This window comes from Chelmon rostratus, chromosome 13 (genome assembly GCF_017976325.1).
Source record: "Chelmon rostratus isolate fCheRos1 chromosome 13, fCheRos1.pri, whole genome shotgun sequence".
Lineage (NCBI taxonomy): Eukaryota > Metazoa > Chordata > Actinopteri > Chaetodontiformes > Chaetodontidae > Chelmon > Chelmon rostratus.
The window spans coordinates 6,204,417-6,226,821 of record NC_055670.1 but is presented as its reverse complement, the minus strand read 5'-3'; the positions used below and the strand labels follow the sequence as shown (position 1 = coordinate 6,226,821).

Genomic DNA, 22,405 nt, shown 5'->3' with positions numbered 1-22,405 from the left:
AAACAATCCTCAAAACTTGAGCATGTCCTTTTTTTTACTCAGATAGCAACAATATGGCAATTTGAAATACATGTAGTAAAAAATACTGCTTGGATGTTTATGCATAAATAATTTAGCACTGTGACAAAGACCATTTGTTAAATAGTGCTTTTACTGATACTTACTTCCTTTTAACTGCTAATACTTAAAATGTTACACTTTTACATGTAATGAAGTTTGTTTTCCATTGAGGTATTGCTAAGCATGTCAGCTAAGTAAGCAATTGGAGTTCATTTCTACATTAAATGTCCCCATGTGCTCTTCGATTAAGCCGTGACATGTCAAGAGATCTTAGCAGGGTGTATAGTTGTAGGCGTGAGCCAAAAGACAAGCTGGTTTCATGTCTTATCGTTTTTGTTTGTATGACAACTCATTGAAGAAAATTTTTTATGTTATACATATGTTTACTCCCGGAAAATCAGTAAATAAAAAAAAGTGTTGGCTGAAGATTTGTCTATTTGTTGTGATCTTATGTAATCAGCTGTGGAACATCACAGACAGGTTGCATATTATTCTAAATGTGTTCTAGAGTATTTTTAAGTATGGAGTATGAAAAACATCACGGTTAATGTGTGCATGGAGCCGTCTGAGCTTTGCTGTATTTAACATTGCGGCTACAAATTAATTTGCAGAATGGAAGATCTGATTAGTTTTCAAACAAAGATTGAAAATGCCATGTTCTGTATTTTATACCGCATTACTATTATTTGACATTAACAATCAGTCATTTTTCTCATATTTTAGACAAAGCACCAGCCATCTTTTGCACTGCTGGAAAAATGTAAGTTAAATTCTACACCATAATCCACATTTTTATGCTGATGAAAATTAATAACCACAAAATGAACCTGCACACAGAAAGAGCTGAAGGAGGAGTCTCTTGGGCGTACACCCACGTACTCATATCTGTTGCCAAGTGAAGAACAACACAAGAGCTTTGTTTGCATTTGAAGTCAATTTCCTCCACATCTGAGAGATTCGTACCAACCTCTCCACAGATCAGTGCGTGCAGACTCCTTTTCATCATCCATGCTGGTGCTGCCAGGGTCTGGGCTTGTGCAGTGCTATAAATGCAGAAAACATCTCATGACCAGGAGCATGCAACCTCACGGAAAACAGCAATTGTCATAGGGATTTTTAGCAAGCCATGTTATCTATCAAACACCAAATGGAGGTTTGTTCATCGCCATGTAAGAGCAGTGTGCTTGAGGGCTTCAGTGTAAAGCCAAAAAACATTATATAATCGAATCATTCTTTTGGGTACCTTTTTTTACATGCAGGTCTGACCCTCAGACAAACACAGTATGGTAGCTGCATTCCTACCATACATTAACAGCCCATAAGCCAAGTTTGAATTCATTGCAGTCATCTTCCCCAGAACTTCATGGCTTAACTGTACAGTTCAGATTTCAGTGTTCAGTGGTCTCAGCAGGCACAGTAGATTTAACAACGCTAAATTATACATTTCACAGAGCTGTTAGCTGAAAAATTGACTCGCTGAATCACAAACACTGTGTTAAAAAGCTGTCAGCGTGGCCGGCAGACTCAGTATGATGTCAGGACTGTTCTTTAATGGTGCACACAGTTGGCCTATTAGCTGATTCTTTGCAACAAACAATCATAAAATATTAGCAGGGCCTTTTAGGTGTTGCTGATCGATGAAGAAGATTCCTCTGGTACCTCCGTAGAGTTAGGGTTAGCTCAAGTCTCAAACTTTGAAAACAGGCAGCTGATCCAGCTATCTGAATTTCCTGGGAATGCTCCACATTATCATATCCCAGGAACTATCCGGCGGTTCTGGGCATTTGCTGCATATCTCAGGCCCTCTGAATCCTCACTGTGTTATCTTAACTCGGCAGAACTGACACTGTATTTGGTGAACAGGCAACCCATAATGTGAAGCAGGCCAGAGCCACATAAGCGAGCAGGACAATGCTTGCTGCTGATGAAATACAGCAACGAAATCTGCACAACATCTCTCGTAAACATCATATAAACAGTAATCTGACTCAATTCATGCATGCTATCTTTAGCTTTTAATGCCACTGCTAGCTCAACTCACCTCAGGTGAGTCGGTTCGTGCAGGTGGAGACATGGATACGTGTCAGTGCACGATTTGGGATTCAGGTTGTCATTCAAAACACAATACACAGCCTCTGTGTCTCTCTGAGGCAAATCAAAACCTAATAAAAAAAAATCCTATTTAACATTCAGGAACCCCGCCTTGTAGTATTTTCTGCCACTAGATGTTACTAAAGAAACATGTTTTCCTCGTGGTACATTAAGCCAAGCCTGGGCTGCTCTCTGAGGTAAGATCCTAATCCCTGCTTTGTTGTCTGGACTCATTCGTCAGCTCTGTTCACTGTAAACTTCATCTCCTTCTCTGCAGAGTAAATCTTCCTGTTTCCTGGTCAGCAGGTCCACCTGCTTCCTAGCTGATGGACTATCCTGTTTCTCCATTGTTCTCCAGTCAGCGAGCCTTCTTGTCTCCCGGCCAGCTGGTCATCCTGTCATCCAGTTTTCCTATTCCTAATGGCCCTTTATTCCCCGTTTCACTCTGCCAGTTCGGCAGGAGACAGTTTGAGCGCTTCCGTGTAATCTCGCTTTTCATTCTCACTTACCAAACATCATCCAGAAAACTTCCATGTCCATTCTCTCCATAGCTTTATACAAACTGATACCAAGGAAGAACAATTCTCTCACAAACTGCCTAAATGATGGATTTCTGTTTACAAGCATTGTTTAAATGACTGAGTAGTGCATTTATATGAGAATGCCATAACCTTGTGCCCACTGTATTCACTGATGAAGAATTATGGAAATGACTGGGCTCCTACGCACAATGCATCCACATAAAATTAGCAGATTATTTACAGAGCAAAGTGCATTTGAAGAGCGTAACAGGCTCATAATCTTATTCTTGTAGCGTCAAGCAAATTTCAATATATAAATGTGTATGTATGTATAAATATGAACTCCCCGGCTCCTGTTGCATTTATTTATTTACTTCTACACGCACCTGATGTTTACCTTTGGATCCTGTCTACTGAGCAGGGCATGTGATGTCCTCAAGCAGTTTGCTTTTGTGCTTACCTCATGTTAAAGATGGTGTGCGCAGTGATGTTTGTCCCAGAGAGATTGAAGAGAGGCAGATTGGTTGACAGCTACTGCCGACCTTTCAAGCTTGTCCTCATAAAAGCAATTAGCACGGCTGTCAGCACAGCTTAGAGCAGCGTGACTTGCCTGTGCATCCAGACATATGGCTTGTATACCTTGCAATCTCTCTGTCAGTCACCTTGGTGACGGTGCTGATTATGGCACTAAAATAAAGTTCAGTGCACTCTGCTGGATGCACAGTGCAGCTTAAGATAGCTGATTTCAAAGCACTTTTTTTTTCTCTTCGACCTCCTGCCATACCAAGCTGACAGTTTCCACCGCTGAAAACTGAGCATTTCAAAATGCTCTTCAGAGTGAACAAAAAAACAACAACAAAAAAAACAGCCTTTTGGTTTCTTCACAGACATGGTCGAGATTTCAGTGAATCACACAAACATTTTGCCTCCAACTCTCTGTGAATGCTCATCCGTGCAGCTGTCAGACAACAGGAACAGAGAGATGTGTCAGTGACAACACCTGGACTGTGTGTTGAAAACTAAAGCCTCACCGCACATCTGGGTTAGCTGTCGTTCCATTATATGTAGCTGTCTCTTAGGACGGTTCTTTGGTGTTCCCGCAGAGCTGAAAGTTTCCGTGGAGGTTTCTATCTGTATTCTAGGATAAATGGGTATTTGCTACAGTACTGGAAGGAAAAATGTTTAACTCCTTATGCAACAACAGCTAACATGAGCCAATTGCAAGGACTCCCAGGGAATGTTAACTGAATATTAACAACATTATTCTCACAAAAATGGCATGGTCTTCAAATTGTACTGTCAGATACACATATATTTTAATGAGGATCCCAGAAACATGCTTCAGAAAACACAAAACTAACCCTCTGAGTAAATCCACTGAATTACAAAAAGGTAAGAAGCGGCTATGTGAAACACAAAGTTAGTAATGACAGAGAGATGGTGACAAAGCAGAGATTTAATCTTCTGACGAGTATCTGGCCATATAAAGTGCAAATGAGTGAAAAGCTCTTGTGCATAATTAATTGAGCTGTAGATTCAAAGTAAATCATGGAAAAACTGTAGGAGCAATATTTTAGTTCAAAATTGTTGTTTTGAGAGGATCATCACACTAACAATGCTGTGGTGCAAGCAGGTCCAAAAATCAAATATGGAGAAATAAAAGCTAATTTATGTCCAACACAAGTATTAAATAATAACACCTTTCAGGCACTGGACCTTCATCAGGGCAAATGATGACAAAAGACCTTAGTATGACATCAAATCCAGTTTAGAAATGTAGTTCCCAAGGTCCAAATGCCTAAAGCATTTAAGAGATCTGATAAATGAGAAAATAGAGGATAAATCACTATTAGACCTGTCTGCAGATCCCTCCTTTCTCCAGTTTCTTTTTATAATCCCAGGTGGCCACCATCAGCCCACCACCAGACTTTCATCTCTGCACGATACTACCATCATGCTAGCATCAGAAGCTGTCCCTGACATTTAGATGTAAAGTACATGAAATAAAACATTTAAACACGTACACAGAGGTAGACAGTCTTATGGCATCGTTTGCCATTTTAATGAATGAATGTATTTAAATATTAATCCACTGAAAAATGATAAACAACTAGACATTTCTTTCCGCCACATACAGCACAAGTTTGGAATCAACAACCCTCCCACATCCACCCTCAGTTTTTATGGTCCAATTTTCACTTTCCTTCCTGCCTGCTCACAGACACACTCTGAGCGAGCCAAACTGATTCAGTAAACTTGGCTGTCTTTTACAGTTTGTATCATAAACCCCACACAAGGTCGCGATTTGGTGAGCTTGCTTTTCTGCAAACTGTATTTGGCTGTCGGTGATGGACCTGCTGTATGGGGGATGAAGGCCAGTTTATAGTAAATATCAAAGGCTTCAATAAAGATCAAGGCCACAAGCTCATAGTTCTTAAACAAGGTTGGTTTCTGCTTAAAAAAGGGGTCTTTACTTGCAAAAATAATTTAAAACATAACCCAACCTAGACGCACGTGATCCATAATAGGGACTGTTCTTCAGTGTAGCGCTGATAAAGTCCCCAGCACAAAGGGAAAATAAGGTCCAAGTTAAAAATAAACACAATTACACTTTAAATGAATAGGCATGATCTTGTCTGTGAGAGCCCTGTTCAACACACACAACAGGCAACGGAAAGGCAGGAATGTAAGCTTTCATGTCATTCAGTTCGCTTTTCCTCTGGCTTTCTGGAGAGGGGTGGGGAAAGGAATCACTTCCTCTCTCATCTGAACCCAGAAAGTCATTGCACACTGTGAAAACCACCTTCTCCTTGAACTGCAAAAATGTCCATATCCAAAGAGGTTGTCATTAAAATGTAGATGTCTGCCACCAGAGACAACTATTCTTTTATTTGATACCACAAAATGATCTGAAAATAAACACACTGGGGCTGCAACTAAGGATTAGTTCCACTATCAAGTCATGTCAGTTATTTTTTCTAAATCACTAAATGACCAAACCCCAATATATGTATATATCAGATCTTCCCATTGGAAATGCTGAAATCACAGAGTATTTGGCAGTGTTGCTTGAAAAGTTACTATCTCTAACTTACTGTTGCTTAATGTCCAGGACTAACTCACATATTGTCCCAATGTAAATGAAAAAGGTTTGTGAAGAAAGTGTAGCATTTGGACAGGTACTGGAACACCAGTCACAGGGGTGTCTCTCTCTTGTGTAAGGCTGCACTGGTGGGACCCTCAAACTGCAGTTTGATGGCCTGTTTCAGATTAAGTTGCGGGTCTGTAGTTGTCATAGTGACCATAATGTCCTCTGGCAAGGCACTACAAGGTGGGACAGGGGAAAAATTGTAGCAAGCAGGTGACAAAATGTTCTTCTGGGGTAGAGAATCCCAAGCTTCCCCTTGAAGTGGGCTCTGTAGCCTATATGGGTAGCCCAGAGGAGGACTCTCTCTGTTTTTAGCACCTACAGCAGGGTTGTCTTGCCCTGGCATGATCCCAAGGGAGGCCATGACTGAGTGCCATTTACCACCAGCGTAATTAGTCCTGTCTGTTTTTACAAAGTTTGAGTTTTGTTTGTTCATCATGTCATGATATTCATGTCCGGACGAAAAGCCTTTCTGAGGCAGTTCGCAGTTGTGCACCATCGCAGTGACTGTGCAAACAGTGGGAGGGGGGCTGCCTTTGGGATGCCTCTGGCTGCTTCCATGGAGGCTGCCCATGCCTGAGCTCCCTGCTGGGGGGAGGGTGGAGGGGCGGCTACGACTGCGGGGCAGTGAGTGCTGTTGGATCTGCTGAATAAAGCTGAGGCTGTCAGCTGGCACTGTCTGCACCGTGGCTAGTGAGTGGCAGGTGGATGAGGTTTGGGAGCTCTGCATGGAGTGGAATCGTTCTGCAGTGGAGCCAGGAGAAGATACCGAAGAGGAGGAGGTAGTGGCTGTGGCTTCACCTCCATTAGTCTCTGAGATGCCTGGGGAGAGGATCTTGGTGGGTTTCACAGGGGAGAAAGTATGAGAGTTAGGCAAAAGGCCTACATATGGCTTGGCTCCATAGCTCTCCAAGAGCCTGACAATGTTAAAATGCCCGTGTTTCCCAGCCACTTTGACTGGAGTACGGCCATATTTATCCATGTGATCGGGATTTGCACCTCTTTCCAGAAGCATTGCAACAATATTAGCATGTCCTTCCTGGGCAGCAATGCTCAAAGCTGTTGCCCCTTGGTAGCAAGCAAGGTCTATATTCACACCACTGGCTTCTAGGAGGTGACGTCCCACTTCAGCATGTCCTGTCCAAGCCACTGAATGCATTGGTGGTCTCCCCTCTGTATCCCTTGCATTGGGGTTTGCCCCATGCTTTAGAAGTAAGTCTACCATATCGACACATCCCTGCCAGGAAGCCACATGAAGTGCTGTACGGCCCTCAGAGTCTCTGGACTCCAGGGGCACGCCCCCCTTCTCTATAAGGAGAGCAGCCATTTCGAGGCGACCCTCCAGCACCAGGAGGTAGAGCAGAGGCCTTCCCTCTGCATCCCGGACATCAGTATCAGCTCCTCGCCTCATAAGCAGCTCTGCAACCTCAGCATGGCCCTCCAACAGGGTGGCACTCAAGGCAGAATGCCCATCATATGCCCTGTGGTCAATGGGAGAACGTCTGTCCAACAACAGCCTGACGGTGCTCCAGTGACCTTCCTGGGCAGCCAGTACAAGAGGGGTGCGTCCTTCAATGTCCATATCGCCGACACGTGCCATGCTGCCTCGCTCTGTCAAAGCAGCACACACAGCCCGATGGCCTTCACAGGCAGCAGCGTGCAGTGGAGTCCAGCCGAGGTCATCTTTGTGGTTCTCGTCCAGGCCTCGGTCCAGCAGGGCACGGACAACTTCGACGCTGCCTCTTGCTGCTGCCAGGCAGAGTGCCGTCCTTCCTTCACAATCAATGGCGTCTACAGCCGCTCCCCAGAAAAGTAGCCGTGACACTGTCTTCATGTGGCCCATTGCTGCAGCTGCCAGCAGGGGAGTAACAGCAGCGGCAGCAGAGATACTGCCATCCGGGCCAGCAGTCTCATCTACATCAGCTCCAGCTTCTAACAGAAGCTCGACTACGTCATCATGGCCCTCATAGGCTGCTAGAAGCAATGGTGTCATTCCATCATGATCTCTGTGTCCTGGATCTGCGCCACGCTCCAGTAACAAACTGGCCACCTCACCGTAACCTTTGACCCCAGCTGCTGTCGGCACACAGAGAGCAGCGACTGACAGAGCAGTGCGCCCATCTCCATCAGCTAAGTCAACTTCTGCATTGTGGTCCAGCAATATCTCCACAGCTTCATGATGTCCCATATATGCAGCAGCAATAAGTGGTGTGCGGCCCTTGCTGTCAGCTTTGTCAACCTGTGCCCCATAGTCCAGCAGCGTCAGGACAATTTCCTCATGACCCCCCCATGCAGCAGCTCTAAGAGCAGTACGGCCCTCGCTGTCGCATCCATCCACATCTGCCCCTGCATCCAGCAGAAGCCGGACAGCCTCACTGTGTCCTCCCCAGGCTCCAGAGCGCAATGCTGTCCAGCCTTCGTTGTCGACATGCTCCATCATCCGCACCGCAGTTTCTGGCTCCTGGCTCTTGGCCCATTCCAGGAGCACAGACAACACTTCGACATGACCCTGCCTGGAGGCCAAAGACAGTGGCGTCTGACCTTGATGATCACTGTCCAGTGGATCACATCCACGTGTCAGGAGAAGTTTGGCTACATTTGCAGAACCTTCATGGGCTGCACTGGCAAGCAAGATCTGTCCATCTCTAGAGTTAGGCTGGTTTACAGACACCCCACTGTCTAGCAGCTTATTTACAGACACCTCCCTTTCAAATGGCTGTCGTTTATTAGTCTCCTCTTCACCTATGCAATGCACTCCAACGCTCGGGTCTGCATCTGAAAAAAAGTCTGCAGAGATGAGTCCACTCCTCATTAACAGCTGAAGGACTTCCTGATTGACCAGAACATGAGGTTGGTTTAAGGATGTGGTGAGGGAACTACTGCTGCTAGGAGGAAAAGCAGGCACACCTACCCACAGCATCCACAGTGCTAATAATGAGGGGTTATTTTTGTGGTGCCCTGAGCAAAGTAAATGTGTGGCTAGCTGGCAAATGTTGTCAATGTCCAGGTGGGGTCCCTGCAAAGTCAGAGCCATGGCAAGCATGCTGTGGCCCTCTGTTCTGCTACACAGGTACCTCTGTGTGCAATACTTAACGTCCGTTAGCCACTCAGCAAAGCTGGCATGGAAAAGTAGTTTGGTGCCACCAGGGCCATCAATCAGGAGAGGAGAGAGGGTTCTGAGCTTGTTCTGGAAGTCCTGCAGGCTGAGCAAGGTGTCATGTGTCCAGACTGCTGTGAACAGCTGCTGGGGTGTGAGGGGGCTCGGGGCAGCCAAGAGGACACTGAGGAGAGGCCTGACATAGACAAAGAGCCCCCGAGGGAACAGTCTCTGGCACAACCACAGGTAGAGACCATTGAGAGTCCCGGGGATGTCCCGGATCTCCCGGAGACCTACCAATGCACCTGCCACACCATCCAGCACACGCTCAAGGAAGAGCAAGCAGCCGCCACTCTTAATGTGCAGCAGATTCAGCATGTCAGCAGTGTCAGGGGTGAGCTGACGGCGAAGTGCTGCTTCTTCATCCAGCCGGCAAAGGATGTACTGTTGCACGTCACGGACTGGCGGGGGCTTCCGCAGATCATCCAGACAGAGTTTACGAAAACCTACAAACACAGACAAAAATAGTTCAGGTTTTTAACACAATATTTTTACTTGTTTACTTGTTACTTATTTACCTAGCATACATTTTATCAGCCTACATTAGAGCCTTAATTTGCAAATTTTGGCATACAGCGTAAAACATAAAAAACAACAGTTTTATGAAGTGTTCCTGTGTTAATATGTTTTACACAGTCATGTATTTCACAAACTGGTGAACCATTCATGAACCAATTCTTGCTTGTGAACAACCGAGAATTCGAGGATGCCCCTTTCATACCCATATCATGATACTATCACCTGTTACCAATCATCCTGTTTACCTGAGGAACGTTACAGGTGTTTTTGGAGTGTCTTTTATTGCCCCTGTCCCAACTAGTTTGAACATAATGCGGCCAAAAGATTAAGAATAAGCATATATTTACAAAAATCATTAAAGTTGATGAAGCAAAACATTTAATATATTGTCTTGCACTGTTTCAAACTGAGTATGTCAAAAAGGATGAGCAAATTATCACATTGTGTTTTATTTAGGTTTTACAGAACTTCGCAACGTTTTTGGAACATTTTTGTCTCCGTTTTCCTCTCCCTGCCATCCATTTCTGTCCCTCTTTAATACGTGTATTGACAACCATCTAGAGGTACAGTATTTTCTTGCTCGTTTTTTTGTTTTTGACACAGCAACATGTTGTTGTAGACACATGTAGTATTCTTTTTCCCTTGGAATGTGTTAAATTGCAAGTGTTTATGATAGAGACGACCTTAGTGAAAGACCTGTGATTTTAGACCTGAGGAGAGGAACCGCATACAGTGCTGTACTATATAACTGTATAAGCACCTCCCTTTTATCAGAGCAGAAAAAAGATGATTTGAGATTTGTTGAAGCAAGTAAATAGCAGTCACTCAAAAAACTTTCAATGTCAAATCATGGCTGCTCAATATCCATCACACACATGCCTGAGGTAGTTCATGTAGGTACCTGTCCGGCCCCACACAGGCTAAAATTTATAACACAATAATATTTCGAAGTGCAACGCCCATTAAGATGAGTTATTATTTCTTCATACATGAGAACATCTTGCACACAGCCTTGTTGTGGCGGCGGACGGAGCAGACCAGCAGCAGCCAGCTGGGCAGCAGATGTTGATTGGTGGCCAGGAGCTCTGCAATGGAGCCGCTCTTCCCACTTCTTTGACCTGGCCCATGTCCCACGTCCAGGGAGTCCACTACCACCATCAGAGTCTGGGCAGGAGGAGGAAGGTCCAACAGGGGTCCCAACACTGCTCTAAGGACATTTGAGAAAGAGACAGACACACAAAGGAAGAGATTAAATTTAAGACTAGCATGTAAAAAATACAGGAGTTGTGTTGCAGGAGTCGCAGTGTAATTACATCACAGATAAACACAGCTGGTCAAACTCTTTCACACATACATCAGTGACACTGAATTAAATCAATGCCTGACTTGAGGCAAGTCCACTTCGAGAATCTATTTCACAATCTTAACACAATGCTCAGGCTTTCAGACATAATGTCAGTTCAGACAAGACTAGGTTGAAACCTAGTATATTGCTAGATAGACAATGGTCAATGTTCTATATTGTGACCATACCTGTACATCCCTATATCCTCCTCTCCCTAACAATAAAAGCAATGAAAAGATTTGTAATGAATTCAGCCTGTATGCGAAGAAGTGGTTTGCAAACTTTAAAATATGAAAACAATACAACATGCTCAAAAAATTGACCACTTGTACATAATGCATCAGAAAGAATAGACCAACAAATGTCCTAAGACGCCTGAAGAGCTGCTGGTACATGAAAACTTCAGAATAAAAGTGCAACTTGTATTAGGGAAGCAGGGGTTCTTGAGAAAAACATTGATAGTACCAGATGCTGCAGTAAAAATACACCTGAGCCAAAGACAAGACAAAAAACATCTCTGTTTTCTGACATCTATATTGATGTTATGGTAACTTTATAGTAATCCTAGTTATTATAGAAACCCATGTTCACCCTGTGCTAACAAAGCCAAGCAGTGCCAGGCCTGTGTTTAATCTAGGTTTGGAGAAAGTTGTAAAGATGTTTACTGATTTAGCATATAGCAGATACTGACCACATCTTTTCGCATCGTCAACCACAAATATTAAAAAACTTCAGAACGTTGATCTCACTTTTCATATAAAGGTGAAATAAATAAAAATCTTTTGTCACTTTTTTTTCCCATGCACGCATGACTTTATAGATTGCAAGGTCGGTCTGTCCGTCAGTCTGACACTTTGGTCCACATTTTACTACTAGAAAAAATTACGATTGCTCTTCTGAATTCATTTTCTTGCTTTTCCGTTTTTTTTTTTGGTTCTTTGTTTGCTGGTGGAATGTGAAAACACGAGAGAACAATTGATATAATTATTGGTCTATATCTCACAACGACAATATACAACAAATTCTAAACAAACAATGGACAACAACAAAAACAAAATGCACACCACTGTGCTTACAGCAGCATAATGAACCTCCACTGTAAAAAAAAAAAAGTCAGAAGCTACATTTAATACCGTAAAAGTTAACAAGTTTAGTAAATATTTGTACCAGGTCTGGTTTAATTCTGTGTTACAGAACTACAACTACAGACAGGGGTCTGTTTTACAGGTGACAAACAGTGATTAACCTGTGACAGCCGTCTGGTCTGAATGGGTCACTCAGAGGCTGAACTTCAGTCAAATATCCTGTAACAAACACAGGGTGTGTGTTTGTGTGTGTGCTGTTATTAGTGTTAATGTCTGTGTTTAAGACTGACCAGAAGGCCCAGTCACCTTTAGTCACCAAGCATGTTTTCTTTAAACATGGTTTTAAGAAAACCTGAAGAACCCTTAAAAAAAAAAAAAAAAAAAAAAAGGAAAAGGTCTAGGTGGGTACAAATACAGGCACAGCACACAGGTTAGTTGTAATTTAACTTATTCTGGTTCATTCACAAAATTAATTCAAGGAGGAACTGATTCATTTCAACATAATGTATTTTTTCTATTTGGTATGGATTTATTGGCATGGTCAAGAAATGAGATGAGTCAAACCACTTGCTGTAGAATATGAGATCCTTTTGCATAAAAAAACATTCCTGATCCCCCTCTTTCCCCTCTCTGTCCCCCTATTGCTCTACCAGCTCCGTCCCCAGGTGACTTCAGCCATGCCCAGTTCAGCTGGATGTCATCATACTTCTGCCACTTCTCATACTGTCCTCTCCAGGTCTTCCCTCATCTTCGTCCTGGCTGTGGCTGCAGCTTGGTGGCTGATGGTCGTCTCCGTGCTGCTGTGGCCCCAAGCTGTCACATTTTACCCTTCACTACAACTGGCTACATGCACACATGATGAAGACCCTGGACAGGCTGGTCTTTGTCCATCTCCACCCCGTAGCCAACCCATCTATAGACCCGCTACAGTTCGCCCATCAACTTGGGACTGAGGTGGATGATACTGTCATCATTACTGCATTCACCATGCACTGAAACACAAAAAATTAACTATTCCTCCCTTAAACTGTTGATAAATTAACACATTTGTTCCAATTCCATTTTAACTAGGTTCACTTATTAGGAGGTGCTTCATCATTTACCTCAGGCCATGTATATTATTACAGTGTACCCCTGGAAATTATTCAGAAGAGGTGGTAAACCACCCACATCCAGATACATATACATATACTAAATTGTAAAGTATAGTGCACTTGCTGTGAGAAATAGTGTAAAAAACCTCTTCAGGGCTGCAACTTAGTAGTAGCAGCATTGACTTAAATCACTGAACATATCCAGTAATTAAAAACCCATTTAAACCCTGCCCTGACCATGACTGCTACAATCTTATCATACCTCTGTGCTTTAGTCATCTGATTAAAGCGGCACTCCCTCACCGGGCACACTTTCAGTTCGACAGAGGAGGAAGTGTAATGAACCTTTTATTGCCGTTTAAGATCTTGCGCTCGATTAAGCCGACAAAGTCCCGGACACAGGTCTGCGCCTGACCTTTGACCTGTAGAGGTCACGATCAAGCCTTCAATAACTAGGAGGTTGCCTGAAAGGCACACGCTTCACTTCACTGGCTTTCTGACTTGCTCACAGAATACAATCCAACCAGGCCTCTCAGACCATCAGGTGGTGGTTTCTAACTGAACCTAGAATAAGATCCAGATGTGGTGAGAGTGCTTTTGGGTACTGTGGTCTGTGGTAATTACTGAGCCATACTGTATGTGAATGTTTGTGAATGTAGTCCATGTTTGTGGGGTGTTAGTCAATGTGATGTGTTTTTTTTTCCTATTGTCTCCTATTGTTATTGTTGCCTTTTCTTTTTCTTCTATTGTATTATATTCGTATGTACATGTTACCTATTCCGGCATGCATTTTGATATAAAACATGTCATGAAATGTATAATTCAGAACATAACATTGCGTTGTCTTGCTACTGAGTTTGGGAGCAAAAACCAGTGAGAAAAGCAGATTTGCAGCTCTTTACTTTTACAGTCAGGGATGACCTGATTGAAAAACTGCTTTTGCGACACCACATCTTTAACTTCTTCTTCTATTAAATTTTCATTTAAACTTTTTCAAAAATAGAAGGAGAAAACTCTTTTTCAGAAGGCCCTGCCAGAGTTGGCAGCAATAACAAGAAGAACAAGCAGACTACTAACAAGGTTAAAAGAAAATATCACAAGATGAGAATTGAGCTTAATTCCAGCAGCACGGGGTTTAAAAGCAAAGTGGGCCAACCACATGACTGCATGATGAGATGAGACAACTAAACGACTATTTCATCCATCTGCTGACTGTGAACTGTCAAGCAAACCATCTGCATAAGCAATATACAACCCTGATTATAAAAAAAAGTTGTGTTTTACACATAAAAAACAACTTAACTTTGTTTCCAAGGCCAAGTAAACCGAACTAGATGTATGTAATCAATGTAAAGCTAACAAACCATTAACACATCCACTTGTTTCTGCAGTTATGATTTAAATTAGCAGAAAAAGACCAACTTGGTGAACTTTAAATCTAACTACTGAAGGTTTCAGGCAGAGGCAGCAGCACCACATAAAAGTTCAGCGAGGAGCTAATGACTTGCTGACTGCAGCTGGCTCCCGGCTACTTCATGTGGCCCCTTCATGGACAATTCAAACCCCTGTTTCATCAGTTTGTCGACGGCTGTTCTCACATGGCAGTGTTTCGCCCGCAGCCACTTTCTCTCACAAGAGCTACAAACACAAACAGCGGCTGGCTGTGAGCCAGTCTGAGGGGAATGTGGAATCCAGCTCGGTACTTCACACCAGAGGTAAGCAAACACAGGAGGAGTGTAAAAGTCCTCAGACTCGTCGCTGAGTAAACACACCGGGAGAGAGTGAAAAAGTCCTGGAGAGGAGAGTGACCTCGCTGACTGGTGCTGAGATGGTCGCTGGGGTACTGGAGGCATTTTTCACCTCTTTATTCTTTTTTTCCCTCTCTGAAAGGATGTTGTGTCGTAAATAACACTGTAGCATTCATTCACACTGGAGGCCCATTGTGTGTGTAGTGAATGGGCTGCATTATGAGAGGAGAAATAAATATAAGACGAGGAAGAATAGCCGCTGCCGTCTTTCTCCTGTGACTGTAATGGCCTCTCTTTGCTGTGAGATGTCACGGCCGCATGTTTTACTACAGGCTTTGAAACTTTTTGTCTGTTGATCGTCCAAACACCTGCAGAGAATCACCTCTATTTAGAAACAAATAGGCGCAGCCTTAAAGCGTTCATGGATCTTTTTTCCCACAACGTGAGCAGGAGCTCATGTCCGGTTTTCAGAGGTGGATTGAGGAGCTCTTTGAATGGCCGTCAGTGCTGCAGACATAGCAACTACGTTATTAATCATCTAAAAGCAAGTCAGAATGAAATGGATTTCAAGGGGCACACTGTGATGACAAAAGCACCTCAGAATATTAAAAGGTTATTTTCATGAAACAAATCACCTAAAATTCAATATCATCGTTTGTTAACTTCCAGTGGAATTCTATCATGATATCAGAATTTTTAACCAATCAAATTAAATACCCAACAAATCAATGTATTTCACCACATTGATGTAAAAATCATATGAGCACTGGTATACAGAGATTATCAAGACATAACATCGACAGGAGGAAGTTCATGTCTGATAGTTGGTAGTACATACTGTCATATTACGTGTACAGATGGAAGGAAAATATTCTTGTGACACAGATTTCAAATGTTTTGCCTAGCCCTGACTGGAACTGCAGTAATAGGCAGCAAATCAATTTAAGTCATCCAGCTGGCTTTTCCGTTACAGAGGACAAAACGGGTCGTTAATGTGTCTGTGATCTCAAACCGCAGCTCGTCCGATTGACAGCAGACCTGATTACTTCCTCATGGCCATGAGATTATCCCGTCTAAATTACTACAAACATCAAACAGTTTTGGTCGCCACAATCGCGTGTTGAAACTGACTATTTACAAAACAAAAGGAACTTGTGGCACAGGTTTTACGCCGCCGTTTCAGTTCTGACTGAATCTGACAAACCACTTGTGTGGAAGTAACTTTGTTCACTTGCGCCCGCTTTCATCAGCAATAGCAGGGTTTACACGATTATTCAGAAACTCTGCAGTGCCGAGCTGGGAGTGAGCCACGCTCTGGAACATGCACACACATGCCGAAAGCCTGGATAGGTTTCATGCTTGTTACATTTCGTTAACTTTAGTCTCCTTCTCGTTTGGCACCCTTGAAATTTCCCATAAAGGGCAACCCTCCTCTGATCCAGACTGTCACATCAAAAAAATGGCACCCTCAATTTTTAAGAGAAAACTTAGAAAAAATAAGGTACAAACCTCTTGAAGGTGTCATCAGGGTCTCTTTGACAGGTGAGAGGTTCCAGAGCAGAGGATACAGACGGGCTGTTGAGGATGTCTTTGTAGGCAGGAGAGAGGAGAGGTGAGGCCATCAGCTGCTCCACCAGGCCCAGGACAAACCTCCACAGCACCGTACTCCTCTGGTCCTCCCTCTGGCAGAAGTGGGAGGCCAGGCAGCGTGGTGCCAGCCCGGCTGCCAGGCCTGCCTTCGAGGTGGGCCACACCACCTCAGTGCAAAGGGCGGTCTTCCCGGCTCCGGGGCCCCCTGTCACCAGCACCCCAGGCGGATGTCCCGGCACGGTGCGGGTGTCCAGGCAGCGCCGCAGCTTGTCCAGGGCCCATTCCCGGCAGTAGAAACGCCTGCCCTGGAGCAGGCTGCCAAATCCACTGCTACTCATTTGTTCCTGGGGGTCTGACATCCAGGGGACAACTCAGTGCTCTGAACTCCACGGCCCATACTCCTCCAGCAACTTTACTTTCAGGTTGAGCTGCAGTTTGTGACAGCTCCGGGCAATGCCTGGGTATCACACTGTCAGTTCCTGAAAGTGTTGCATCAGGCGATTATTATCTGTGGCCGTCCTTCCCCTGCAGGTCTTGAGGTGTATGGCTGGCAGGAAAGGTTAAGTCAGCTAATGGTTCACCGCCTCATTTTCGTTACTCGGATTTGTCATGCTTTTTTTGGTTGCTCCGTTTGAAACGCCAAAGCGAAGAGGGGGATCCATGGTCACTGCCGTTCGTCATGCCTGTCCTGGAGATCTTGGAGCTGTGCAGTCAGAAATCAGAAAGAGGCAACAGGAATGAGTCAAGAGAGGAACTGACAGCATGGTTTTCACAGATATAATGACACAGTATCTCACCCCTCCCCTGACTGAGCCGTCCTCCGACTTCCAATTACAGCCACAGTCTTCCCTCCTCTCAGTTTCCGTCCCGCTCCTCTTCAGATTTCAAGCATTGATCACAGACTACAGCTTTAGCATGAAATTCCCTTCCCTTTCTCACACCCTCAGCTCTTTACAACCCTCAGAGCTCACACCTCCCTCTCTCTGTATCTCTGTCTCTCATGCTCTCTGGTTTTTCTTGTTTTTTTTTTTGTCTCCTCCCTCCCTTGGTGTTTCTCGGCATGTCAAGACATGCACAGGAGGGCAGAGGGAGAGGAGAGGGGAGAGGGAGGACTCGTGTGGCTGTGAGCAATTCTACAGCTGACAGGTGGGAGGGGTTACCTGGGGTCAAGGTTCAGTCACAGGGCAACACCACACCTCAAGCTTTGCTTTTAAGTTGATTTATCCACCAAAAGCTACATTATGCAGATGTGTCACCTGGTTCCATGTGCTTTTTAGTCTTCTGAGGTGCTTCTGTCATCACAGCATGACCCTTGAAATTAATTTCATTCAGATATACTTTTGGTTGATGATAATAAGTTGAGATCATTGCGTCAGGAATATCTTTGAGTTTTGGGCTGTTTGGTTAAAACTTGTTGACTTCTTGTTTCCTCACACATTGTTTGTTTGCCCTCTCGCGTTTCGGAGAAGTACTGCTGCAAACAACACGCTGAGCATTAATGTCACCGAGCGTGCTCGTAGCTGACGTGCAGTCTGCCGAGGCCTGAACAACAATGTCTCCTGCAACTATAAACAAAGCTTAAAACCTGCTGTACCAATCTGAGTAAAGAGGAAAGTGACACCCGGCAAATAATGCTAATAAAACTCAGACTTCAGAAAGCTGCTGCCAAAATCAGATCTGAAGAATTGGTTTTACACGGCGTCACACCGGCCTCCACATTTTTTCCACACTGTATAATCAGCTGTGAGGAACTGTGAGCAATTTCCACCATGTGTTTCATTTTTAGGTAATGTGCCACCAATAGCATGTTCAAAATTTTATCAATTTAAGACTACAAGCTGCCACCTTTAAGTGTATTTAGCTTGTCATTTATCCATTGTGCACACACTGTACACCCAGAACACATACACTGAGCCCTGTGACTCACTGTACATGAGGAGGGGATGCGATAAAAGCCTTCAGGATGAAACACAGTGGCATCTGCACCTCTCTGCTCTCTCAGCGATGCTAACATTTGAATACTGTAGGTTAATTTGAAGAAAAAACTACGTAAAGGGCAATGAAAAATCCATTCAAGATGGCTGAACCTCTGATTAAAAACCCTGAAGGAATCCGGACGAGGAATGTCAAAGGCTTCTGTGACAAAGTCAACAGGGTGATGAGAGTGCACACTGCTCTGCATTTCAAGTCAGTGACTAATCAAACATCAGCCACTCCAAGCTGAAGCTGTCGGATAGTAACCCTGATTGAACACTTGAGGGAATTGTGCAGAAAAAAGCATAACTGCTGTGCACATCATCTACAACATGACAGCCTGGCGACAGCATGATTCAGAGAGCTAACGGGAAACAATAAAACTGCCAGCTGAATCTCCTGTAAGCTAATGCATTTTCACATGTGCAGCACTCAGCCTGTATGGTTTTCCCACTGAAAAGATATACCCTCCTACAGGTGGAGACGGCGTGCTCTATAAAGTCTGGTGACGAGCACCAAACACTGAAAATGGGACAATGAAGAGATGTGTTGTTTCAGCAGGACACTGAAAACAGTAATGAGGAGAACTGACAGCAAGCAGTGAAGTTGTCTACATTCTTGTTGTGACTTACGGTATTTACAAAGTCCTCTAAACCTGTAAAAATGCCCATGCAGCCAAGGCCAGGAGCAGCGTCTGTAGAGCGCTTCACTGACATGCAGCCTGCAGAAGTCAAACAAAGTCAATTTAATTTTTGTAGTTTTTTTGGGATGTGTTTACACGTAGTGTACATAAAAAAGGGCAGTAATCAGATTTGTCTCCGGGCCCTGACCCCCATTCAGAAGCATTACATATTTTATTATACTGTACTTCACATCTTCTGTAGTGGAAAATAACTTTTTTATTCTTCTAGACGCTACTTTTTGTCAGTTTCCATTTAAATCTGACTTCAGATGGAATTCATTGTTCACATTTCACACAATGATGCATCGCTGCATGTAATGATCTCCACCTTCATTCTGCCGCCCTGCTATTATGGCAATATGTGCCCAATCTGACCCAGATTTCGTCAGCCATATGCACACTCTAACAAGCTGATAAGAAACGTGGCAAGGTGTGTACGTGGCCAAGAAACAGGCATTCTCCAGGAGTCATCTAGGGAGAAGTCAGTTTCCTGTAATCCCAGTTAGGAAAGCGGGTTTCTCGTTTACATTTAAGAAATCAGCTTACTGGAGACAGCAGACTGTAGTCTAACCTGATTACTTGAGTGCATGTCACTGTACTGAATGAAGTTGCTAGGCAACCAGTGAAGACACTGCACAGATGTAGTGGGAGAATAAAGAAAGAAATAGTAACACCACTGAAGTCCTTCTAAAACCACAAATTGTCTTCCTTTTTTCTTTTACATTTGTTTCTGTATGTCTTCAGTAAATAGTTTGACATTTTGGGAATTCTTTTTTTTTTTTTTTGCCAGAGTCAGACGAGAAGATTGATATCACACTCATGTCTGTACATTACATATGAGGCTGGACCCAGCAGCTGGCTAGTGTAGCTTAGCATAAAGACTGAAAATGGGTGAAACAGCTAGCTAGGATCTGTCCAAAATAACCAAGACCACCTACCAGCACCTTTAAAACTCACTAACTAATACGCTACATCTCAATTGTACAAAAAAAGGAAGTGTAAAAAATGGTAGTTCACTCCTGTATGGGCGATTATATGCCAGACTATTTCACGGTTAACTTCCTGGTGTCTCCACTAGCTGCCTGTCAACTGGTCCCAGTCTGGCTGTGTCCCGTCCTCCTAGTGTTTATACAAAGCTAACTAATGGCCTCGTGGCTCTTGCTCCATATTGAAGGGAAAGGGAAGTTCGACATTTTGGGAAATGCGAGTGCGAGTCAGATTAGGATCACTGCTCGCATGTCTGTGCATTAAACATAAACCTAAGGTCGGGAAGCGATTAGCCTAGCTTAGCATGACAGGAAGCAGTGACCCAGGTTTTGTCCAAAGTTAAAAAATACACCAACTAACAGTTCTAAAGCCACTAATAAACAAACTGTATTATATCTGTTTCTTCCATAAACAAACAGACATGTATAAATGTGTGGTTTTAAGGGGGAGATACACTTGCTGGACCAGGCTATTTCCTGGCCAAAGACAAAACAGCAGACAGTGACTTTGGGGAGTCTACTGATGTTGCCAAGCAACCGGCGGGCAGACGCTTCACAAAATGAATCAACTATTGTTTGTCAAAAATGAATAGTTAGAGCTCGAAACTCCCCCTAAAGCACAAAATGTTTTTTTTGTGAAAAGCGAGTGAGCTTATTTCCGAAAAACGTTTTACAGGACTCACCACGCATGTCCAAATGAAGTACCTGTGTTCGTTAGCTAAGACCTTTATATGGAATGTTTAGGTTTTAGAGGGATGTTTAATCTTTAAAGGGTTGGTTTTTGGAACTGTTTTCATCCCATTTACCTCTCTCCGCATCATTTTTTGAACCCTGAATCGCCGTCTCCGCTTCCCAGCATAAATGACTGTCTGCTGCGGACAGTCTACCGTGTCCTACCGAGACATTACAGCCAATCAGCTCCTCGCTGTGGACTCCTTCACCTCACGGTCGGAGTCTACAGGTGATCCGCAGCAGCTCTCCTGTCCGCCTCCACCGCCACTGGCGAGTGTAATAAAACTATAATCTACCGCTAATGTGTGTTTTAACTGACCTCGTTCATCAGGCGCGGCGGTCGACGCCATTGTAAACAAAAACACAACGCGCTGCCCAAATACTTTGTCGGCTTGTTTCCGACAACGCTCCCAAAGTCAGAAATCCCGTTTCTCTCCTCCCAACATGCCGTGACTGAGTTATTAGAGCAGTAAACACGGTCTCACCTGAGAAAGCGCTCTCCATCCGTCTCCCTCCTTCACTCTCCTTTCCGTCAAACCGCCGCACTTTACCGGATCCAATCACGTGTGGGCTTTCCACTCCCACAATCCTTCACGTTAAAGGTGAACTTGTTCTTTCTGGTGCAGGTGTCCTGCGCGGTCCAAACACCGTCCTCCCCTCTCGCTGCGCCTGTCAGTGCTCTGCTCTCTCTGCTTTCTTTCTCTCAAATGTTGGAGAGGAGGGGAAAAAAAAAAGTTAAAGGGCTGTTACACCGACATCCTTCGCGGTGCTGGATCTCACGCACAGATGTTAGACGGGGCTGCAGTCGTGTCTTAGTTTCACTGCCAGGGTATGAGTGTGTGTGGGTATGGAAGCCCATTTATGCGTGAAAAAGACAAACGAACGACAAAAATCAAAGCCCCCCTGGGAAATCAAAGATTGTGTCATACAAAGATACAAAGTGAAGAAATGCCTTGTCTTAAAACTTATGAGATATTAAGTCAAAAACTATGAGGTAGTTAATCAATCAAGACTTTTTAAGCCAAAATTATCTCAAAATTATGACATTTTTACTGAGTGCATGTCATAATACTGATTGTTTTACTTAAAATCTCCTCATTTTGCCCAAACAAGTCATCATTGTTACATAGTATCTTAACTTTATATTATATTATATTATATTGTGATTCACTAAATCAGAAATCAGATAATGTGTCCAAATGATCAAACAGTATAACTTACAGAATTAATTGCTAATATTGATTTTAAACTACTAAGTCAAATTCTTACAGATGAGATAGCAAATCAAAATATTGGCTTACCTTCTCATAATTTTGACTTAGGCTGTTCAAATATTGACTTTGTCTCTCAAATTTTCATTTACAAAGTGCTTTTTTAAAAAAAATTCCCGGTATTATGTAAGTATTTCTTCAGTCTTTACTGAATTTTTCCACTGAGATGCCTTGAGCTCTTCCTGAACGTATTTTCCAACAATTGCATCAGATTTCACAACTGACTTGGAGACATGATGTATTTCGTCCAAACCATGTAAACCCTGCTCTCAGCTACCGGGGCCCCAAACTGCCCCAGGCTCGCAGCTGAACTCACAGTGAAACGACGAATGACCTTTTCACCCCGTTTGCCAATTCTCCACATTCTAACATACTCTCATAGATTTATCAGAAATACCACAA

General features: G+C 43.7%; 1 protein-coding gene across 4 annotated transcripts; it reads right to left on the bottom strand.

Annotated features, from left to right (window-relative positions):
* Positions 1-4,826: 4,826 nt before the first annotated feature.
* Positions 4,827-21,346, bottom strand: ankrd50l (ankyrin repeat domain 50-like). Of its 4 annotated transcripts, XM_041951010.1 has the most exons (5): positions 21,218-21,252; positions 18,965-19,053; positions 16,278-17,061; positions 10,486-10,703; positions 4,827-9,423 (listed from the first exon to the last, which is right to left on the bottom strand). In XM_041951010.1, exons 3-5 carry the CDS (start codon positions 16,715-16,717, stop codon positions 5,867-5,869), a joined length of 4,215 nt encoding a protein of 1,404 aa, XP_041806944.1. In that variant the 5' UTR covers positions 16,718-17,061; positions 18,965-19,053; positions 21,218-21,252; the 3' UTR covers positions 4,827-5,866. The 4 variants fall into 4 exon arrangements, with proteins under 4 accessions (XP_041806944.1, XP_041806943.1, XP_041806942.1 ...); XM_041951009.1 differs by lacking the exon at positions 18,965-19,053 and having other exon boundaries at positions 21,218-21,346; XM_041951008.1 differs by lacking the exons at positions 18,965-19,053; positions 21,218-21,252 and adding an exon at positions 17,156-17,293.
* Between the last annotated feature and the right edge of the window lie 1,059 nt (positions 21,347-22,405).

Coding starts and splice junctions, on each gene's coding strand:
- ankrd50l (XM_041951009.1), bottom strand. CDS start 16,717: ATGTCAGACCCCCAGGAACAAATGAGTAGCAGTGGATTTGGCAGCCTG. Junction 10,704..16,277: donor CCTGATGACACCTTCAAGAG/GTTTGTACCTTA, acceptor AAATGTCCTTAG/AGCAGTGTTGGGACCCCTGT. Junction 9,424..10,485: donor TGTGTGCAAGATGTTCTCAT/GTATGAAGAAAT, acceptor CTGTGTTTGTAG/GTTTTCGTAAACTCTGTCTG.